Source organism: Malurus melanocephalus, unplaced genomic scaffold (assembly GCF_030028575.1).
Source record: "Malurus melanocephalus ecotype Western Australia unplaced genomic scaffold, MMel_1.1 scaffold_312, whole genome shotgun sequence".
NCBI classification, from domain to species: domain Eukaryota; kingdom Metazoa; phylum Chordata; class Aves; order Passeriformes; family Maluridae; genus Malurus; species Malurus melanocephalus.
The window spans coordinates 361681-382208 of record NW_026623544.1 but is presented as its reverse complement, the minus strand read 5'-3'; the positions used below and the strand labels follow the sequence as shown (position 1 = coordinate 382208).

At 39.9% G+C, this 20528-nt stretch overlaps 1 protein-coding gene across 2 annotated transcripts in view; it reads right to left on the bottom strand.

Moving 5' to 3' along the window:
* Positions 1–20528, bottom strand: part of CDH8 (cadherin 8) — a 141341-nt gene that overhangs the window by 17005 nt on the left and 103808 nt on the right. For both annotated transcript variants that reach the window (XM_057377417.1, XM_057377416.1), the window contains 2 exons: positions 17284–17405; positions 9848–9965 (listed from right to left, as the gene is read on the bottom strand). In XM_057377417.1, the coding sequence (XP_057233400.1) occupies positions 9848–9965; positions 17284–17405 (240 nt within the window). The remainder of the gene's footprint in view (positions 1–9847; positions 9966–17283; positions 17406–20528) is intronic.

The following is a 20528-nucleotide window of genomic DNA, read 5'->3' as shown; positions in this document are numbered from 1 at the left end:
TCCTGTGTCATTTTTTACCAATCAGGTACTTAGGGAGAAAACCCAAATATTCAAAACAAAACAAAAGCTAGCCATGAGGTGAAACCAGAGGAATTTGTTAGATGCAATATGACTCTTCTGGGTAATATATTGAGGTGGTAATGGGGCAGAGGCTCTACCAGGACCTTTGGCCCCAGAACATCATTCCTCCTATGCAGTGAATTAAACCCATTTCCAGGAAATCAAGCATACTCAGTGCATTGTCCATGAACATTTCCACCACAGAAATTGCTTTTTACAGAAAACCTGGAGGAATTAGATATACCCATCAAGACAGAAGTGGTACTCAGAAATCTCTTAACTCTTTCAGMAGGTAGCTGATTAAAAATCTAGAAAAAAATCTACCAATATTATATATTCACTTAGCTATAAATACTAGTGTGAAATCCTTCTGAAGTCCTAGAATATAATCATGGGTGCTGTGAGATTTTAAGGAGTTATGTTTTTAGAGCACTTAGGGAGCCTTTGATTAAAGGTTGGTGGAGCAGACATTTCACACACCCCAGGGAGGGTCAGGCTGGAGGGGTCCCCAGGGCTCCTGTGGTGCCCCCTCCCTGCCCCAGCAGGGCCATCCCAGAGCACAGGGCACAGCAGTGTGTCCATGTGGCTCTGGAACAGCCCCAGGGAGGAGACTGYCCAGCCTCTCCGGACAATGTGGGCAGGGCTGGGCACTGCCCAGGGCACAAGTTGTGCCTCCTGTGCAGGGGGAGCTCCCTGGGCTCGGTTCCTGCCCGTTGATAAATTCCAAGGAATTGGCTCTGCAGATCGTACTGCTGGTAGTGGAGAAGCTTTACACTCACTTAACACCACCTTCCTGCCTGCTAAACTGCTCAGTTTTGAGACCCTGATTTAATGTCTGTTTTCCCATTATGTGTCTGAAATTAAGTCATATTGAAGATTCAATTTGTCCTTCTCTGCCATTTCTTTCATCCATGTTCCACRTTATTACTAAGCCAGACAGATTTGCATGCTAATTTACTGGCCAAATTCCTTTCCTCTTCAGTTTTGTTTTCACAACATTTTACCCCTTTAAGTCATGGCAGTGTTGCTCACTCTTCTCTAGTTTCATGATGAAATTAATGCAATAAACTGGAAAAAGAGAGCAAAGTATGCTACACTACTGAGCTTGATGAAACTCCTACAGCAGGAATTTTCACAGCTGTCCAATCCATTCCCTCATCATGAGTAAGCACTGTCATACATATGGTGCACAACACTGACCTCAGATCTTTTTCACTCAGATTGCATCTGGTTCTCAATTAGTTTGATTTATAAAATGAAACATAATTGACGCCTTGGCAACGTTCTGTTGCTAGCAGCACAAATAATAAATTAAGAATGAGTGAAGTAAAAGTCTCTTTAGTCATGTATGCATAATGGCAGGCTGCATGTATTTGGGATTACCCTGGCTCTCATCACTCCCACTGGATGCCTCTTTGGGCTGGGTCATGTTTACGTTTATGCTCTGCAATAACTGTGTAATTGTGCTTGATTCAAATGACCAAAAAAAGGCAGTTTCTGAAAGATGGGATGCTGTGGGAATTGCTCTGATTTTCCAATGTGTCTAGACAACTGTAGCYGTCTGAAAGTTTGCATATGGGAGGCTTGGGAAGAAGATGTCAGCCCGGAGCTGAACTGAAACAGGAYGGAAAGGTTAAACAGCATTTGGAGCAGAAGCTCCCAGGAAACACTTTGCCAGTGCAAAACTATAAAAAGTACAGGTTTGCAGGGGAGCACAGCCGAGCTGGAGAAGAGCTGGAGGTGCCTAGAAGAGGACAATCAGCTTACCAGATGGCCCCCTCCTTGCTGCTTCATCCCTCAGGTTGGCCTGTGCAGTCCAGTGAAGATGGATGGATCATCTCTGGCTTAGGGTGGAGGAGAGAGGCAATCTGTCTGCAGTCCTGCATCCTGAATACAGGAGAGGAGTGAACAAGGATTCAGATGGGCAGAACAGACAGGAGGGTCACAGGCTGGAGGAGCTGGCAGCTGAGCTAGACTCTGAAGAGCTGATGCTGTGTTTGTGTGTGCACCAAGGAGACACCTCTTCAGCCTGTCGAAGCGGTGAAAAGCATAGAACCATTGCAAGAAGATTAAATCATCCAGACAGGGCTAAAAAAGGTTTGCAAGAAGAACCGCACTGAGTCTTCACCTGGTTTGTGGCTCTGATCAGAAAGGAGTCTGGAAGGAGCAGTGATCTGCATGCCAGAAGAAAGCTGGGGAAGACAGCAGCAGCAGGTGACAGTGAAGGAGTGGCACACAAAGGATTGCAGAGGGGAAATGCTGCCTTCCCTTCCACGTTAATGCAATCACTTGAGAAAACAACAGCACAGCCAGCTCTGCCAGGGAAGGTGCTCCAAATCTCCCTCAACTGATACCAAACATCAAGGAGAAACAGAAGTTGAGGGAATGACAGAACACAGCTGATAGAGATGAGAGGAAAGAAAGGAGGGGGAAGGAGGCAGKAAGTTATCAGCAGAGAGATGCACTGTGAGAATATTGTCAGCAGCATTCTCAGCTGGATGGGACTAACCCTGCTGGGCCATGGGAAAGTGTAGCCTCGTTAGGAATAGGAGAAACGAGTCAGATCTATCACTRCAACTGCAATGTGAAATCTCACAGTGAAAATGGAAATACTTCCAGAGCCTGGCACGACAGAATCTCTGAGCAATGCTGGAATGCACTGGGGTCACTTGGGAGTATCATCATTAATCTGAAATTGCACCAGTCTTCCRGAATTTGAGAACAATCTAAAGATCTGTAGCACTGATTTCTTCCTCACATAGCTCATCACTTTATCCCTGAGAAAGGGCTCCTCTCTTTGGGTTTTTAGGCCCAGTCTGTTACTGCACAGGATGACATCCTAGAATTGTCAGATATGTAAATAAGAAAATTGATTATTTCTATCACAAAGGATGATCCAACACAGTTTCTGACCCAAAGCAGTTTCAGTCAGGTGAACTKTCTAAGGACCAAGGATAAAGGAACATGGGTACAATAAAGAGGGAACTGCATTTCCTCTGGTATAAAAATGAATTATTACAGGGCCTTGCCACTTGCCACCCAACACACAACCACTCGTTCCAGCAAAGCTGTTTGCTCTGCTTGAACATCACTTTTTACATATTAATGGAGCAGGAGCTTGAATCAGCCTTTTCCTTTCCACTGTGTCCCTGCTTGTGATGTGGCAGCGCGGGGTCCCCTGATCCCCGCCCAGCCCCAATATTATCCTCACACATTTTCCAGCACCAAACCAAAAGCACACAAGAGACAATATTCTGAAAAAGGGGCTCAGTAGTCTAGGATAACTTGCAGACCCACAGCAGAATGCAGTACTTCAGRCCTGAGAATCACATTTTCCTTTTAGCTCAGAAAGGTAAGTGTGCATCCAAAATATAATTAAGAATTTTCTGGGAAAAAAAAAAAATGATGCCAAAATATTCTTAATCTTCAAAATAACAATATTTCATAGAGCTTAGCTACCTTAACTGTCACATGATTTGTTTTGGTAACATTTAAACCTTCCTACCCAGCAAAATATCAACATCTTTWTGCTTTAATTTCTATAACTTACAATATCTAATATAAGCAAAACAGAATTYACTGAACAAAATCTTTCAGCCACACTAAAAAGGAAACATTTCAATAATTTGTATTAGCAATTTCATTATTAACTCTATTCATAAAAGAATCAATAAACTGAGGCTCCTCTGGCATGCAGAGATTATAAAATTGTTGAACTTTGCTATTTAAACAACTCCAGTTTAAATGCCATGCTGAGAAGAAGATTGATAGTATGTTATTTATAATACACTTTTCACTCTATGAACACGTGAGCCTGTGGATGGCAGATCCTGACACAGAAGTGCCAGATAATAGGGCACTTCGTGTTTGTTATTTTTTAATACCTTGGAACACTTTATTTTTTAACTCTGCTCCTTTCACACCGATTGCACCTTGTTATGCAAGTATTCCTTGTGATTTCTGGTGACAAAACAGTGTSTGTTAAAAGAGATGTTGATCAATGCTTTTTCTTAGCTTGGGCATTGCATTCCTTTACATTTTCTGGCTGTTATTCCATATCCACTAATATCACCAGATGGTAGAAAAATAATAACTTCCAAGATGCAAGACTGAGCACATCCCAAGAAAACCACTAACAAGGATGTGATTTGGTACAGCTTGGAGTTTGAAAGTCCAATTACTGACATATAAAAGAAATGAGGATGCTAATTAAACACAGCAGAAATATGTAAGCATGTGCTTTCCCTCGAGAGGTGCCACCGTGGAACACCCTCGGGCACGTGGCAGCTGCGCCACAAAGTTTCCCAAAATTGCCTGAAAGCGCAGCAATGTGCGAGGATGAGCTGCTCACAGCCAAGGGACCRTTTGGGTGCTGTTATTGTGGATGTTCGCTGCACATCCACCCAGAAATGATGGGTTTAATGATGTCCCTGCGCYGGCAATTTGTACCTGGGGTCAGGGGGTTAACTTTGAAATTGGGCAAAGTGGAAGGAGGGCAATGGAAGAGTGGAGCTCTCTGAGGGATGTGCTTGGAAAGAAAAGTCAATCAAAAACACAGAAGGAGCTGGAGCTGGCAGCTGAGACAACAGCACAGAGACTTATCCAGAAATGCCAAAAGGAAATGTTTCAGGGAAAGACTTATTTTAACACATGAGAGTTACTCTGGTGGGAACAAAAGACTCACCCTCCAGGTATGTATTTGACAGATGCTGCTAAAAATACTTTCATGAAAAGAGATGGGGAAAAATCCAGGTTTTATTGTGTTATTACCACAGTGACACAGAAGTACTTTCAAAAAATGAAGTGCTAATAATTCGTTTTTATTATTTGGGATATCTAAAAGAAAGCTTGCATGTAATTGTTTTCCTCAGCTATTGTGAAAGATTTTAGAAATATTTGGTTTTTAATGATAAAGAGGTGATGAAATATAAAATAATCAATAGTATACAAAGGCATGCAATCCAGTAATTGAAGTGATTACACCAGGCTGTTTCCTATAAAATACACAACACAATGCCTGCAATTTCAAGGCAGCACAAGGACAACATAAGGAAGATTTAACTTGATGGAAAGAACAAAATAAATGGACATTTAAACATGATCAGTCTTGGARCTGTTGTATGTATCATAGGTATAATAGACTAAGCATGGCTGAGAATATATACTAAGTTTGTTAGAGGAAACCAACAGAACAGTTCATCACTTAAGTGGACATATAAAATAAAAAAAAAAAAAACAAAAAAAAAAAAAAAAAAAAAAAAAAAAAAAAAAAAAAACCCAAAGAAACAAACAAAAAAAACCCCAAAAAACCCTAAAATTAAAAAAAATCCAAAACTCTTTACTATGCACTCATTAAATCAGAACCAAATCCAGAGCTCAGCTTGCCAGATGGACACTGAATATTTGGGGGAGAGAGGRGGCTGATTACTGATAATCAGCCTATCACAAGCCCAACCTGGCTATTGGATTTCTGCAGGAATGTCAGCTCATGCCACTAAGGTTCTTAACCCAAAGGCAAACCCTGCCCATGGCCCTGGGATTGGGTTCTGCTACAGAAGCCCTATAAGAGGTATGGAATATCCCCTTTATCCAGGAAAGGTGCACCATTTCTCCTGTCAGAAGGACTATTGCTTCCAAAGGCTATGTGGAACATTTGATTCGGGGTTTATTCCATTTGGGAAACAGAATCTGGCATCAGAAAAATGGAATAGCAATGGAAATTTCTTGTGGGAAAAAAAAAAAAAAAACCAAACAACTTTGGGTCTCTTTATGGCAAAGACGCACTTGGTATTTTTTGACAGTAAAAATCACATTGGCAGCATATCAGAATGTCTGCAAGTGTGAAAACACTCCTTTCACAGAATTCTGTTCTCACTTGAACAATCCCAGGAAACCTTAAGAATTCACTGCTGAAAACAGGTACTGCTGTGAGGGTATTGTTTGGGATGCAGGAGGAGATCCCTGCACTGGATTGAATCTTAGGAAATGCTCTGTGAAGACCACTCACCTGAAAAAAAGGCTGCCAACAAATGCTAATTCCATTTCCTGAGGGCTCATTTCAGTTTTCTGATGCCATGACAGTACAAAATCCTCATCAGTTGTCTAAATTCCTGTCAGTTTTTTGTCATTTATTATGAGCCTACAGCTTTTTTGGAAGGGTTAATTCCAGTCAGTCTACAACACTTTGCTAGAGTRTATCAACACTTGTCTAAACATCAGATATTTTCATCTGAAGTTGGAGGTTTTTCTGCTTTGAAGTTTCTCAGACACACCACACAAAAATTTTCTTTTTTTCCCCCCTACTTGTGCTCCTGTGCAGAAACCCAGCACAAAGGCACGTGAAAAATGCCCAGAGATTCAGTCAGGAGTCTGTAAAGTTGGGGACTTGTTATGTCACAGAGTCMTGGGTTTGGTCACAGGACTAACACAGAAAACATGACATGATTTTCATGTAGCATTAACTTGTTGTATTTTTGTTATGTAACTCCATCATTTCTCTTGAGAGGGGATAAAGGTTTGTGCACCTGGCGATGCAGGTGATCAGTGTGCCATGATTACAGCCTGAGACAGCAGGATTGCCTCTCTTCAGATTATCCCTCACTGCCCAGGAACCCAAGGCACAAACCCTATAAAAGSTCCCCAGGAACAGACCCCTGAGCTCAGGGAAGGACAGCAAAAAAGCATCAGGAGATATGGAAAATTGCTAAGAGATGATCTACAGACATTCAGTACATGATGGCGTTTAAATTTACATTTTTTACATCAGAAAGGCACCACAGCCTCTTTTGGTATCTTGTCCACCGAAGGAACTGTAAATATGGGAATTTCACAAACCAAGCCAATAAAGAACACCAGTGTACCACTGCAGGGCACAGATTCTGCTGTAAGCACAGCACAACATCCCTGACACATAATAAAATCTTCTGAGAAGTGGTTGGTTTTTTTTTTGGGTTTTTTTTTTTTTTTTTTTTTTTTTTCTTTTTTTTTTTTTTTTTTTTTTTGTGTGGTTCCTGATGAAGGTATCTGTCATGCAACTTATTTAAACAAATTTGTCAATAATAATGTGGCCAATCATAATATTTGAGTAATAAGAGTGTGTCAGCAACACAGTTAATTACTGACTGTCGTGGGAACTTGCCTTAGGGTGATCTGGAAGGGTTGAATAACTGAATCAGCCTGTGTGCAATGAACAAAACTGATTAATGGTTGTACTTATGTTCCACAGGGGAAGAGAACATTCCAAATCACAGGCATCTTATGTATCCTTTAGTGTGAGGGGCAGAAAGAGAAGACTGCAGCTTTTTCCCCTGCAGGTTCCAAATAGCTCTCTTCGTGCACCAAAGCACCAGCTTCAATGTCACAAAGTTACTCGGGGCACTAGAGAACCCAAATGGGCAATATCATGTCACAAATGCTCTTGGGGTGGGTACATTTGTTCATCTCTACCCTCAAGAGAGAACTTTGAGGAAAGACAAGATATGACAGATTATTTAAATAAAGATATGCTAATTCTAGCAAGTAAAAATTTGGATTTCTACAGCAGGCTCCCTGAGAAAACACAGTCCCTGCCTGGTATCTGCAAGAGGATGGCATTTCTTCAGCAGCCTTCAGGTTCCTGCTGCCTTGAAGAATTAATTTGGCAGGGCCAAGGSTCTGGGAGGAAGCTGGGGCTGAGGACACAGTCAGGAAGATGTCAAGGATTTTGGCCATCAGGAGGGAATGTTTTYTATTCCAAGGTTTAGTGTGTTGAGCATTGCTCTGATCTCCAGAAGGGAGAGCAGGGTTGTTACAGGCATTTCCTTAATGCAGTTGTGGACAGTGCAGACACTCAGTAATACAAAAAAAAATGGAGAAATTTGCCTTGTGACTTCAGGGTTTTTAGGCATACATTTTCAACAGGAATAACCATTCATGCTTGTCTAGCAGATACATGCAAGACAAAGTCATGGTCAAGTTCATTGTTTAAGTGGCGTAACCCAATAAAGACTTGCTGAAGACATGTGATGCTTAAAGGACATAAAAACTCACCTCACCCAAATTATATCCTGATTCTGGCTCTGACAGGAAGATTTGCTTCCTGTGGGAGATTGTGTTCTAACATCAGCCCTGCACTGYACCCCTGACTGAGCAATCTCCATAGACAAGGATGGCATGCATAGTTGGGATTTTATTATTGGATACTGAAGGATTMAATCAGAAAAGGCTCTTCAAGCAGGTTTTTAATTTCAAGAGATTTCAGGTGGTTGTTTTAAGAGGATTTTCACATTTAACCGATTCAAACACATTAAAAACTGCATAATACTGAGTGGCAATGCTGTACCAAAACTGGAGTTGTTTTTCTGAAGCTTGTTACATAGAAAGTTTCCTCACTCCCACTCAGCTCAGGACTCGTTTTGCCATTGTCTGTGAGCAGGAGCAGGAGTGGGGTTTAAACAGGTAACAGATTGGAAGGACAAGGGTAATTAGTGACGTGAGCTCAGTATTTAAACATGAAGAGAAATGCTAWGATCTTTTTTACTTTGTCATGCTGTGCCAAGCAAACCACCTCGCATTTAGGATGCTTAATTCAATTTGTGCTACATTGCTGATGATTATGAAATGTGTTTTGAAGACGTTTGTTTTATCTTCTCCAGAAAACACACAGAGACTCATTTACTACAAGAAAATAGAGATATAAGTAAAGGCACACTTTGTGAACGCTAGAGAGAAAAACATATCTAAAGGGAAGTAAATTATGGGATATATTTAAGCAGATTGAAGAATTTAGGTGCAGTGTCACTCAGCAAAACAGTGCCATCATGCTTCTAGGTTGGAACAGATAGAATAGAAACTGCAAATAGCATTTTCTCTTTAAATGACATTTCATGTATTGCTTCTGCACTCCTGCATATACAGCTCACACATACATCCTCCTATTAGTTATGGACTAAACAGGGATTTACTTTCTTGCAATTTCAAATAAGACACTGAATTTGACTAGAATTCCTGGCAGGGTGTGCTTTATTAAAAGAAGCCAAGGTAGAACAACTTTGCTGAATATTCAAGTAAGTACAAACACACCRAGCACTATTTATAGCGTTCTTGGGATCAGTCCAAGCTCTTTCTCTCACCTGACCTTCAAACAGATCTGTGTGCCAAAGAAAAGGATCACTATAAATTTATTGCTCAACAGTATTAAATGGGTCTATTTTTTTTTCCCATCACACATGAATGTCCCCTTCCAYAGCCCTGCAAAATGACATTTTGTCCTTCCAGAAGTGCTCCAWAGCACAGAGATTCAAAGTGCCCTTCTGGGCTTTGCTGACCTAAGGCATTTCTCTTTCTAGCAAAAGTTCCTCATCAAAGTACTTTGAAACCTTTATACACACAACAAAAAGGCTGAAAATGCTTTTGCTTTGGGAGATTTAGTAGATATTTAATTTCATGTCCTCATATATAAACAGTCAATGTAGGAATCAACATTTATTTATCAGCAGAGTTTCAAATTTTCATCTYACAGCATATCTCTGGAATTTCAAATTAATAGAAATAATGCAGGCAGTAAATCCATCCTTTCATTTTATTTAAGCCACTGAGCTGTCTTCTGRATCTAAATTCCATACTCATTTTACTTTCTTCTTATCTACTTTAAAGTTATTGGAAATAGCTTAAGAGATATAATGAAGGTACCATTGAGTTGATTATTTCCATTTTAATTGCCCAAAGGACACACTGGCAAAGTAATTTGAAGCCCACAAAACAATTTGAAAGTAAGTTGAGATACACATTTTATATGTTTTATATTTACCTTCATTTTTCTTGATGGTGAAATTGGGATTGTTGACCATTTCAGGAAGAAGGCTGTACAGGAAATAATGCCCGTTTTTAGGATCATCTTTGTCAATGGCACTGACAATCTGAATTACCTGCAACAGAAATGGGCTCATTAAGTTTTCACACTCCTGAGAAACAGATAGTACTGAAAAAAATGCATTTATTGGGCATATTTCATTTCTCTCCATGCCAGATTAAAAAAAAAAAAAAAAAAACCCCAAAAAAACCAAAAAAAACCAAACTAATTTATAACTTTGCAAGGCTTTTGCAGACCTTAGACTGGAACTGCTGGGAAAAGAATCTGTATCTGCCCCTTGTAACCAGTTTCCACAATGAGGAGACAAAAAATAAGGAGAGACAGGTAAGACAGGCCAGCAGTAACTGCTGCTCATTTAGGCAAGTAAAAAATTATTATTCAACTAAAAAAAAAGGAAATTTTTTTTCAGAAACACTCACATTGCCTTTAATTAATATAGACATGCTTCTCACTGGACCTGGATATATAATATATCTTTAATCCTTTTCCCATCCCCCACCCCTCAACACATGTCACTACATTGAATAATTTTTTAAAAATTAATTTTGATGTGAAATTTAAGAAGATAAATAAACTAAATTGAAGGAAAAAAGGAGAAAATATCTAAGTCTGTATGTTTTTTTCCCCCTTAATTCTAATAAAACCTGAGTTATTCCTGTACTAGGAACATATGCTTGTTTCTTTTAAAAGATCATTATTAACAAATGATTTGTAGAATAATGCAGGATAACAAGGTGAGAAGAGTGTTTTGGGTAGTTTGGATAGCTTTGAATAATCAAACAACTTTKTATGAAGCACCTCCTATGATTTATATGACCAACTGCAGTGTCTGGAGTGGATTTGCCTCCATTTACAATTTTTACCTTCTACATTACTCAGGTACTACAGCTGATCATCTTCAAATAATACAAAGTTGCTCAGGACTGTGAAAGAAAGAAACATTATTTTAAAATAGCCAGGAGGCTTGTTATTTGTTTTGTTTTGGTTTTCATTGTTTTGTTTTGTTTGGTTTTTTTTGTGGGTTTCTTTTTTTCCATTTTTGTTTGATTGTTTGGGTTTCTTTGTGATTTGTGTTTGTTTTGTTGGGATTTTTAAAATATTTGGTGAACTTGCTTTTGATTCCAAACATTTTCCAGRGAAACAGAAATAAACCCAGCCATGGATCCAGAACCCACCCTCAGACCCAATGTTAAGTTAGGTTGTGCWAGATGAGGTTTATAAGAAATTTAATTAGAATTACCGATCTTTCCCATGTCCATTGAATTCAATAACATTTGTCTTTGCATTTATTTGCAATGCCTAAAATGATGCACCAATAATTTCTTGGACAATTAAATTCAAATTCGGAATCACTACAAATTTTAGTTTTAAAGTATAAAGTGAAAAATGGAAGCAGGGTTTGATGCTGTCCAAATTCATAGACTTATATTTTAAAATTTCCACGTTTCCCTAAGAAAATGCCTATAAGCAACATTGTATTCTGCTTTAACCACAAGGACTATCAATCTCTATGTGTTACATGTATGACAATAGTCAAAATCACATTTACGTTCTTCAAGAGTCGAAGAAAGAACAAAATCTTCCTAGATAGCCACAAGGATCAACACCAAAACACAAATATTTGAAATTATGTATGTAAMAAAATGTTTGAGCAGGTACTAATATTTGTAGGACAACCCAACTTAGGAAGGAATTTGAGACAATTAATTCTTTACCCAATCATATGCTTCATAGGTCAATTTATCATTATCATCATTACCATCAAAAAACTACTGAAAACAAAATTAGATTGCTTAAATGCCACATAAATAGATTTTTTTTTTTTTTTGACAACTGCATCTACCAAGCTGGAAATCTTGACAAAATTATAAACAAATGTATTGGAAGAGATGGACAAAAAAAGAGGCCTAACTCAGTTTTTCCTTTAAGAATGTCTCCATTTAACAACCGAATAATGGATCCCAAAGTGGGAAAAATATAAACAGTGGGAAAATGTCTAAGCAGCTTCTGTCTGTCCCAGTGCCCCATTTGCAGATTGGAAATATTTTTGGTTTTCTCCTAGAGCTGTAAGGCACTAACGCCCTCACGTGTGATGTGCCCAGGGCTGGAGCAGGTACCAGCAATCCATCATCACGGGGAAGTGCAGTTTGGGCTGGGATCCTGAACAAGGCAGATATATTTAGACAGATCTACTTTATGGCTCTTCAATTTTTCAAACACTGCTGGGAATGGGAAAGCAAGAGGGAAAAAGGGTAATGGCACGGTGAAACCTGGAAGGGCAAGTGCATATAACGGGTGCACTTTATCAGGTTGTTATAGTATTTTATCAGGGCTGTTAAATCTTTCCAGGGTTATGTAAGGGAGCTGAATGAAAAAAAAAATCAGTTTGCTGTCTCCAGGATTTCGATTAATACACCTGAAAGTCAGTAGCCAAGAGCAGCAGTAATAGGGATTTTCATCCCACCRAAATTCTATGAAGTAAGTTTAAAATATCATCCAGACTGGAAATTTTCAAGAAATAAAAACTAGGGATCTTTGTCCTGTACAGTTCTTTCTCATATTTCAGTTCTTTCCATCCATTCCCTCCACTGTTTATGAAATCCTTCTTTCTCTGAAAAGGCACCAAAAATTATATGCAAAAGACAGGCTCAGTGCAGTAGTACATTTGTTGTGTTGCACGCACAMACCACAGAATTAAGAGTTAGAGTTCCCATAGCAACCTTATTTCTTTGTGCRTTTGCATTAAAATAAGCTCTTAAAAAAAAGACCAAAAAACCAAAACCCACTAGATATATGCAGTGATATAAAACTGTGGTGTCTTTTACACTGTAAGGGTGAGAAGAGTAGAGTAATTCTCATTTCCAAGTTGTTATTAGTGTGCTGATGGGAACATTTCAGTGCTCTGTGTTGTGTGGTCATGTCATGGAACACTGCTGTAGTGATTCTCCAGCTCTCAATTTGTGGGTCACAACACGGCTGAGAATCACAAAATCACAGAATCCCAGGATCTCTGGGRCTGGAAAAGCCCTCCCAGCCCATGCAGTCCCAGCTGTGCCCGATGCCCACCTTGTCCCCAGCCCAGAGCTCTGAGTGCCACCTCCAGCCCTTCCTTGGGCCCCTCCAGGGATGGGCACTGCAAACCTCCCTGGGCAGCCCCTGCCAAGGCCTGAGCACCCTTTCCATGGGGAAATTGCTGCTGCTGTCCCCCCTGGCCCTGCCCTGGCCCAGCCTGAGGCCGTTCCCTCTCCTCCTGTCCCTGTTCCCTGGAGCACAGCCCGACCCCCCCGGCTGTCCCCTCCTGTCAGGGAGTTGTGCAGAGCCACAAGGTCCCCCGGGAGCCTCCTTTGCTCCAGGCTSAGCCCCTTTCCCAGCTCCCTCAGCCGCTCCTGGGGCTCCAGACCCTTCCCCAGCTCCGTTCCCTGCCCTGGACACGCTCCAGCCCCTGCAGGGCTCTGTGGCCATCAGGGCCCAGCACTGGACACGGCCCTCGAGGTCCCTCAGCAGTGMCAGCCCAGGGGACGGGCCCTGCCCTGCTCCTGCTGTCACCCATGGCTGCCACAGCCYGGSTKYYWTTGGCCTSCWGCCCACTTTTCTTTCCTGGTGACAACATGCACATGCCAAAGGTGTTCCCATTATAGCAAGACTGATCAATACTCATCATAAAGAAAACAACTGATTTTTTTTCACTACATATCCAGTGAAAGTTAATAACCCTTCAGCTGTTCCGTCTTGAATGTTCTAAAATTCTTACATGTAAAATTTCAACTTTGATGTTGTATTAATACTTCATGCGTGCAATTTGGTTCTGTACATACATTTAGCAGAAGCTSAGTAAATCAGCAGATTTTGTTTAGCAGGCGGCTCTGGATTGTAATGAATAGTTAAATGGTCCCCTAGGACAGCTTGGCATTCTAATTTGTAGGTTTGTATTGCATTTCTACAAAGCCACATGTGCCTGACATAATATGTACAAGAATAAATAGAAAAACAAAGTTATTATCAGTGTATCACAACTATCAACGTGCAGTTTGAGTACATGRTACTGTTTAAAAGTCTTTTCCTGTGATGCAACTTGTTAATCTCAGAATGGTTCCTTATCACTAATTAACTCTTTGGTAATTTTAATAAAACTGATTTTCCAATTTTGAGAAAGCTGTTGCAGTCCAATTGCAGTTCATGGTTATTTCTGCATTATTTTGCAGACTCATAACACTGTAATAGTAGATCCACCACAGGGCAATTTTAACTTTGCCTTTTCAGCTGGAGCCATCCCTTTACTGCCAGAACCTGCGTTTGACTCTTCAGACAGACAAAGATCTACCTCAAGGTTTCTCCCATTAGAAAGAAAAACAATTCTAGCAGGAGAAGTGAATAAAATAGAGACAAATTGTGGGAGACTTGAGGAGCATTGTACTCAGTTTTATATTGCTCCTGTTTAAAGCTGCCTTCAGCTCTCATATATCGCTGTCTGCACTACTCCAGGGGAAATTTTGTAGCTTTGTTTCCAGCAAACAGCACTACAGTGGAAAAATCTGAGTGTGGACTGGGGAATAGTGAGGGAAGCACTTTTCTTACTCAACATTACAGAAGTTCTAGGAGTACAGGAAAATGATTTTGCTGTGCTGGTGGACAACCAACAGCACAGCTATAACCAGCAAACCATGAACACTCTGGCCAGTAAAAAAAAAAAAAAAAAAAAAAAAAAAAAAAAAAAAAAAAAAAAAAAAAAAAAAAAAATAGGAAAAGGCTGTTTTGTGGCTAACTTACAAGTACTGCAACAGTACATTCAATTTTTTTGTTTGTTTGTTTGGGTTTTTTTTTTTCTTAAAAGTGACAAAAAGCATTTCCAACAACTTTCTGTTGTGTGTGAAAATGTGCAAAGAGCACAGACAAATATATTCCCTTCTCCCTCCCTTTCCTCTCCTATCAGCTGTGGTACCTCTCCTCTAAGAAGTGGGGGAAGGCAAGGAAAATGCACCTGGCAGTGTTGTACACCAGCAGTTTGTCATCCAGTGTGTCACATCACCGGCAGATGTATTTGCTGCTGCAATTATATCAGAACCCAAAATAGAACCCTTAGAAACTGAGCTGGAATAGATGGTGCAACGCATTTAGCGGCTGCACACAAGGTTTTACAAACAGTTCAAATGCAACCTCCTTTATGGCAAATAAAATTTGATTTAAACTTCTATTTAAATTGAACTGCAAATGTCTATAGACTGGAACACCTTGAGACAATTGCATTTTTCCTGCACTTGTAACATTGGAGTTTCAGCTTTGGAGAACCATCCAAATTAGGCTTTTGCTACATGGGAACTAGCATCTTTCTCATATCAGCTATTTCACAGCTGAGATTTAAGTACTTTCTTGAATTCTACATCTTGACTGATTAATATGATTTCTTCCAAAACTTGAATATAGAAATAAGCATAAGAAAATATAATAAGGTAGTGGAGTTTCTAAAATCTTAACAGGAGCTGATAATTTTTGAATGACAGCTTCAGTTCAGAACCTAACCTTGGTGATTATGCTGGACTGGTTACTGTTCCAGCAGTGTTATTTGTTTAAACACAGAATAAATTGCAGGATCAGTGCCACCTCATCCATGCTGGCAGCCAAATATTTAATAACCATCTGTAAAGTTCAGCCGAGGATCCATGCTCAAGAGTGACATCTGCCATCAGATCAAGGGTGCAAGAGCTAAYGGTAAGATAAAGAATATCATGCTTTAATGGAAGTTTTCTGTAAGTGCTTAAACAAAAGCCTCTTTTACCTGCCGACTCTTAATCATCTCATTTATTGTTTTATTCCAAAATGAAATGTGAACATTTTCCACCAGCTCTTAAACCACCTGAAATTTGATAGGAATACCTAGATAAATACAGGAAATGCTGTACAACAGAACTTTCTGATTTTAGGGAGGCTAACTGAGTCCTGGATAAAGGCACAGTCATTGGGATTTAATCTGTCCTGGAAAATGGAACTACTCAGCATCTGAAATTCACCCTGAGCTAAGCAGAAATCCACTCTGAGCTAGAAGAACTGAAATGCCAACAGTAACATGACTGTCTGCCCATAAGGGCATGTCTCCTCTTCAGCGGATAGAGAGAATTCTCATTCCTTAAATGACATTTTTGACACCGTTTTACTAAACAAAAAGGAGTGCTAGAAGTCAAACCATCCTCTGTAACAATGCAACCCCGGCAGAGGTGGGTTGTCACACACTGCTATATAGGTTGTCATTTAATACTATGAAAAAGAAAAGAACTTCTGACTCTATTGTCAGGTAACCTTCTTGGGAGAACAGTGAATTTAATACCTAACACCCACATGAGACACAGGAATAGTTGGATTAACAAGCCATGTCATGCTGTCAGCTGCTGTTTATTTAAATAAAATGTCACAATCTAGAAATAAATTGCAAAGTTGAAAAACATTGGATTGTTGCAACACCCAGTGTTTCTGTTGCTGGACAAAAGCTCCATCTCATTTACACTGCATTACTTTCCAAGTGTCTGTGCATATTCTTAAATCCTCACCTTGTCATTTATGTGGCATATGAGATATCCTTCCCTATTTCTGTACATTTGTCCTTCAAAGTGAATACATTTAAACAAATCTGCTTCATTTTCTTTGGAAGAGACTGAACAGTTTAAATCCTGCTTCTGACATGGCGCTGTTTACCTCACCTTGGGGAGTGTTGTGCATGTTCTTTTGCCAACCTTTTTTTTCATTAAATCAAGCAAGAAATAACCTTTTTTATTTTATTTCTTTTTTTTTTTAATATAATGAAAACTTGAACTTCCCTTCTCCAACACCCCCTTTAGATACTTTAAACACAATTACAATTTACTTTCACTTTCCATCAAGTTCTGGTTTGCTGTCTTATTTTTCTCCCAACTGTCATAAAAAGTAAGAACTAAAGAGARATTATAACTGAGATAAGATCAAGGGGAAATGGGTTTATTGTTTTAACTGTTGCCTCTAAATTATACCTGGGAGCAGCTGAAATGTAGCTCAGTAACTGAACTGGAATTCAGGTTGGATTATACTCCCACCCCTTAACRCGCATGAATTTATGAAGTGTTGGGCTCCAACACAGAGTGTGATGCTGGGAGCCTAAAGTCACTCCGGATTTTYTCAGGATATTGTCCCAAAGTACTCACCTTTAATTGAAAACTAAGAGGAAAAAAAGTTTGTTTTTATATAGGGAGACATCCCATAGAAAGCAACCACAGGTTTATCTGAAGTTAATGCTATGAGCTGTCAGCACCAACACATGGGTACATATTTTGGGAATAAAGATGCCATGAGGTGACAGGGAGAACCTGCAGCCCAGTCTCACACACCCCATAAAAACCTGGGGTACTCACCTGTCCAGGCTTCCCATTCTCACACAGAAAGGCCTCGTGCTCCGACGCAAACTCGGGGGCATTGTCGTTCACATCCAGGACTTTGATAGCAACAGGTACCCGGGACACTTGGCTGTGGTTCCCTAAGGAAAGAAACCAAAGTACCAGAGGGAAGCATATTCAACTGGAAATTGCACCCAGGGACCGTGCTCTTCCTGCCCCCTGCCCTCGCTGAATGGGGCTGCCTCATCTGGGATGGATCACAGAGCTGGAGCGGGAGATAAAGAAGGATGGCTGCTGCTTGGTGGTGGAACAGAATAAATAGATCCCTACTGCAAACAGCATTTGTTGGAGATTAGCTCAATGAAGACCTTTCCTGGGCTAAATTGGTGAGATTTCTCTTTGATGAAGTTTGTATTGTTTTATTGATAAAGCCCATTATACATGGAAAAGGGAAGGCTGCAGACAGCAGAGATTTATTTCTTTGTTTAGCTTTGGCAGGGAACAGCACATTTTACTCCATTAATTGTTCTGACTGCACATCTGTTATTTCTTCACTGCACACACTGTTAATGTGCTGACCCACATCGGGAGAGAGATGGATGGGACACTGACAGGGGCAAAACTGGCCAGTAATTTGGATTACCAAAGCACTTTGATCATCTACCAATGACCAAAACCATGGCTTGTGAACTTCACTGAAGTAACAACTCATTATTTATAATGTGGAGTTATTTTGCATAAAAYTGCTTATCACTGTAAAGAGGAGAATGAGCTGTGAGGCAAGAAAAGCTAAACCAACAGTTTGTTATACTTTGAATAGCTTCCAGAGTCAGCTGTCTGTGTCTTTCCCTCAATTCAGCACAGTTAATTTGCTTGGAGACTACTTATAAATATTTTAGACTATTTTCCCCCACAGAGCAAACCTGTGGATTCAGTTTAAACTGAGGTCACCAGCTGATCTGGGGAGTTTGATAAACTGTTCCACAGCACATGTACACCTGCACAGGTAATTCAGTCCCAGCTTCAAAGTCCACACTATTTTCCATTCATGGTATTCTACYTTGTTTGTATTGCCAGCAATGACAAATGTCCATATTCAATGCATTCTCAGGACAAATGTCTACAAAGGACAAGAAGATCAGTCCCCAGCACTGCTCAGGGAGCCCTACAAGTGGCAGAGACAAATAAAAGCAGAATCACCACATGCACTGTGGCTTTTRTGGCTCCCATCAAGGTTAATTGTATTGTGACCTAATCAAACCCTCCATCTTACAGCCCTGTTTTTTYCTTGTGTGCTAAAGACATTCAGAATTCATGAGGCTCCACCCATACATSCAAATTTCTAATAAAAATGTTATTTTTATGCCATTTCAATGTAGCAGAGCAATTGAAACTGTTCAACTGACATTGAAATGGCATAAAAATAACAATTTCAAAAGACACAAACTCAAATATACAAGCACTATAAAAGACTTTTTATTTCTATGGTTGTCTGAAAAGTTAAAATTCCTCCTATATGGAAGATTGCCACATATCAGAATTTACATATTTTCCATCTTAAGGAGCCAAAAATTTTAATATGGAAAGAAACATATTACAGAAGAAAAATAGATTCTACCACCAAAATATTGTATGAGCAATATTTATGTTGATTTTGCATCTTATGATCTTACTGACAGGTGAGGTGAACACTTATGCCATAAAATAATAATGTATTTGAAACCAAATAAAACCTCATATGAAAATCATGGATCCCAAAYATTTTAAACACATTTTTTTAATCTTCATTTGATAAAAATACAATGAATCTCAAGCTTATCAGAATTCTCAGCACTAGTGTCATATTTAAACACTAAAGATTTACTTTTATCTAAATTAATGAAATGATGGCAGTTCAAATTTTAAAGACATTACAGAGAAATGTAATTAATTAGATAAGCTTCTAAAGAAATTATTCATGTCCCTTGTGACTGCCCCCAAAATGTTTGTCTTTCATCAGAAATACAAACATTAAATTTAAAGATATTATAATTAGAAACTTGATGAGAATTCATTTAAAAAATTAATTTACTAAACACAAGAGAGACCCAGCTGGTTTGAAAGTCTCCAAACAAGGGGATATCCACTGCCTTTTAGGGTTCCTGTGACTATGGTGAAATTTGTTGTTGAGGAAGAGAGAGATGGAGAGGAAAATGTATCCACAGCTTGTACCACCCACCACCCCAAATACACCGTGTTGTTTTGTCATCCTAAACTTCCCAATGACATCCCACATTTTCTGAGAGTTTTGCTTCACCCTGAGCACACCTATTCAARCCCATTAATGAATCCTCCCTAAGAAAACCCAGGTTGCAAATGCTGTCAGGATGAAATGGTTCCATCTGCTCATTTCCATACGTTTCATGTTTGCAGAATGCTTGGTGGTAAAACATGCACAGGGGATGTCCAAGTGTAAATCCAGCCCTGCTGGCAATGCTCCAAATCCTTGAATCAGTAGTAAGGAGGACTGAACTGGATCGAGGCTGACCACAAAGTGCCATGACCGCATTGATGCCTTAGGATTTTTCTGTATTTTCACCTATCTGATTCATGTACTTCTGCAATGCACAGCACTAAAGCTCCTGTTCTCCCATCTTCAGACAAAACAATTCCTCTCTGGGCCTGAAATCCAAGGACACTTCACTGCCTCAGAGCCCCAAAATATGGAAACAACAGAGAATTGGGGGGAGCAAACTTGGGGTGGGTGACACCATCAGCTGAAGGTGTCATTGGAGAATTGGGGCCCGATGTGTTCATGAGACAGAACTGATCAAAGGGGAAGATCTCGTGACTCGGGGTCCATTTTGGGTGCAGCCTCAGGAGGAGGCTTTGTCTGCCCTCAATGTACCAGCAGGCCTGGATTAAATYTGTCTGCTTTTATTGTCTTCACTTTGTCTGGCCCCTGTTTCAGGTGAGCCCTGTTTTAGGCATCAGCATGGTCACTGCCCTTCAGGCCATTGGATGTCTGGCTGATTAGTATTCGACATCTAGAATTTCCCTGATTTGTATGAATGGGCAGGCAGTTCTTTCTAAGCTAGGGACAAAACCGAGTTTTAATTACGCTGTGGTTTCTTGTTTGGGTTGGTTTTTTTTTTCCCAATAAACCCCCCAGTCAGTAGAATTAGGGGAGACTGAGTCTTCTTGCACGTACCGGGTAGACAAGAAGACCGATTACTTAGGTTCCAATCAATCATTTTATGCAAAATCAATCATTTTATGCAAAA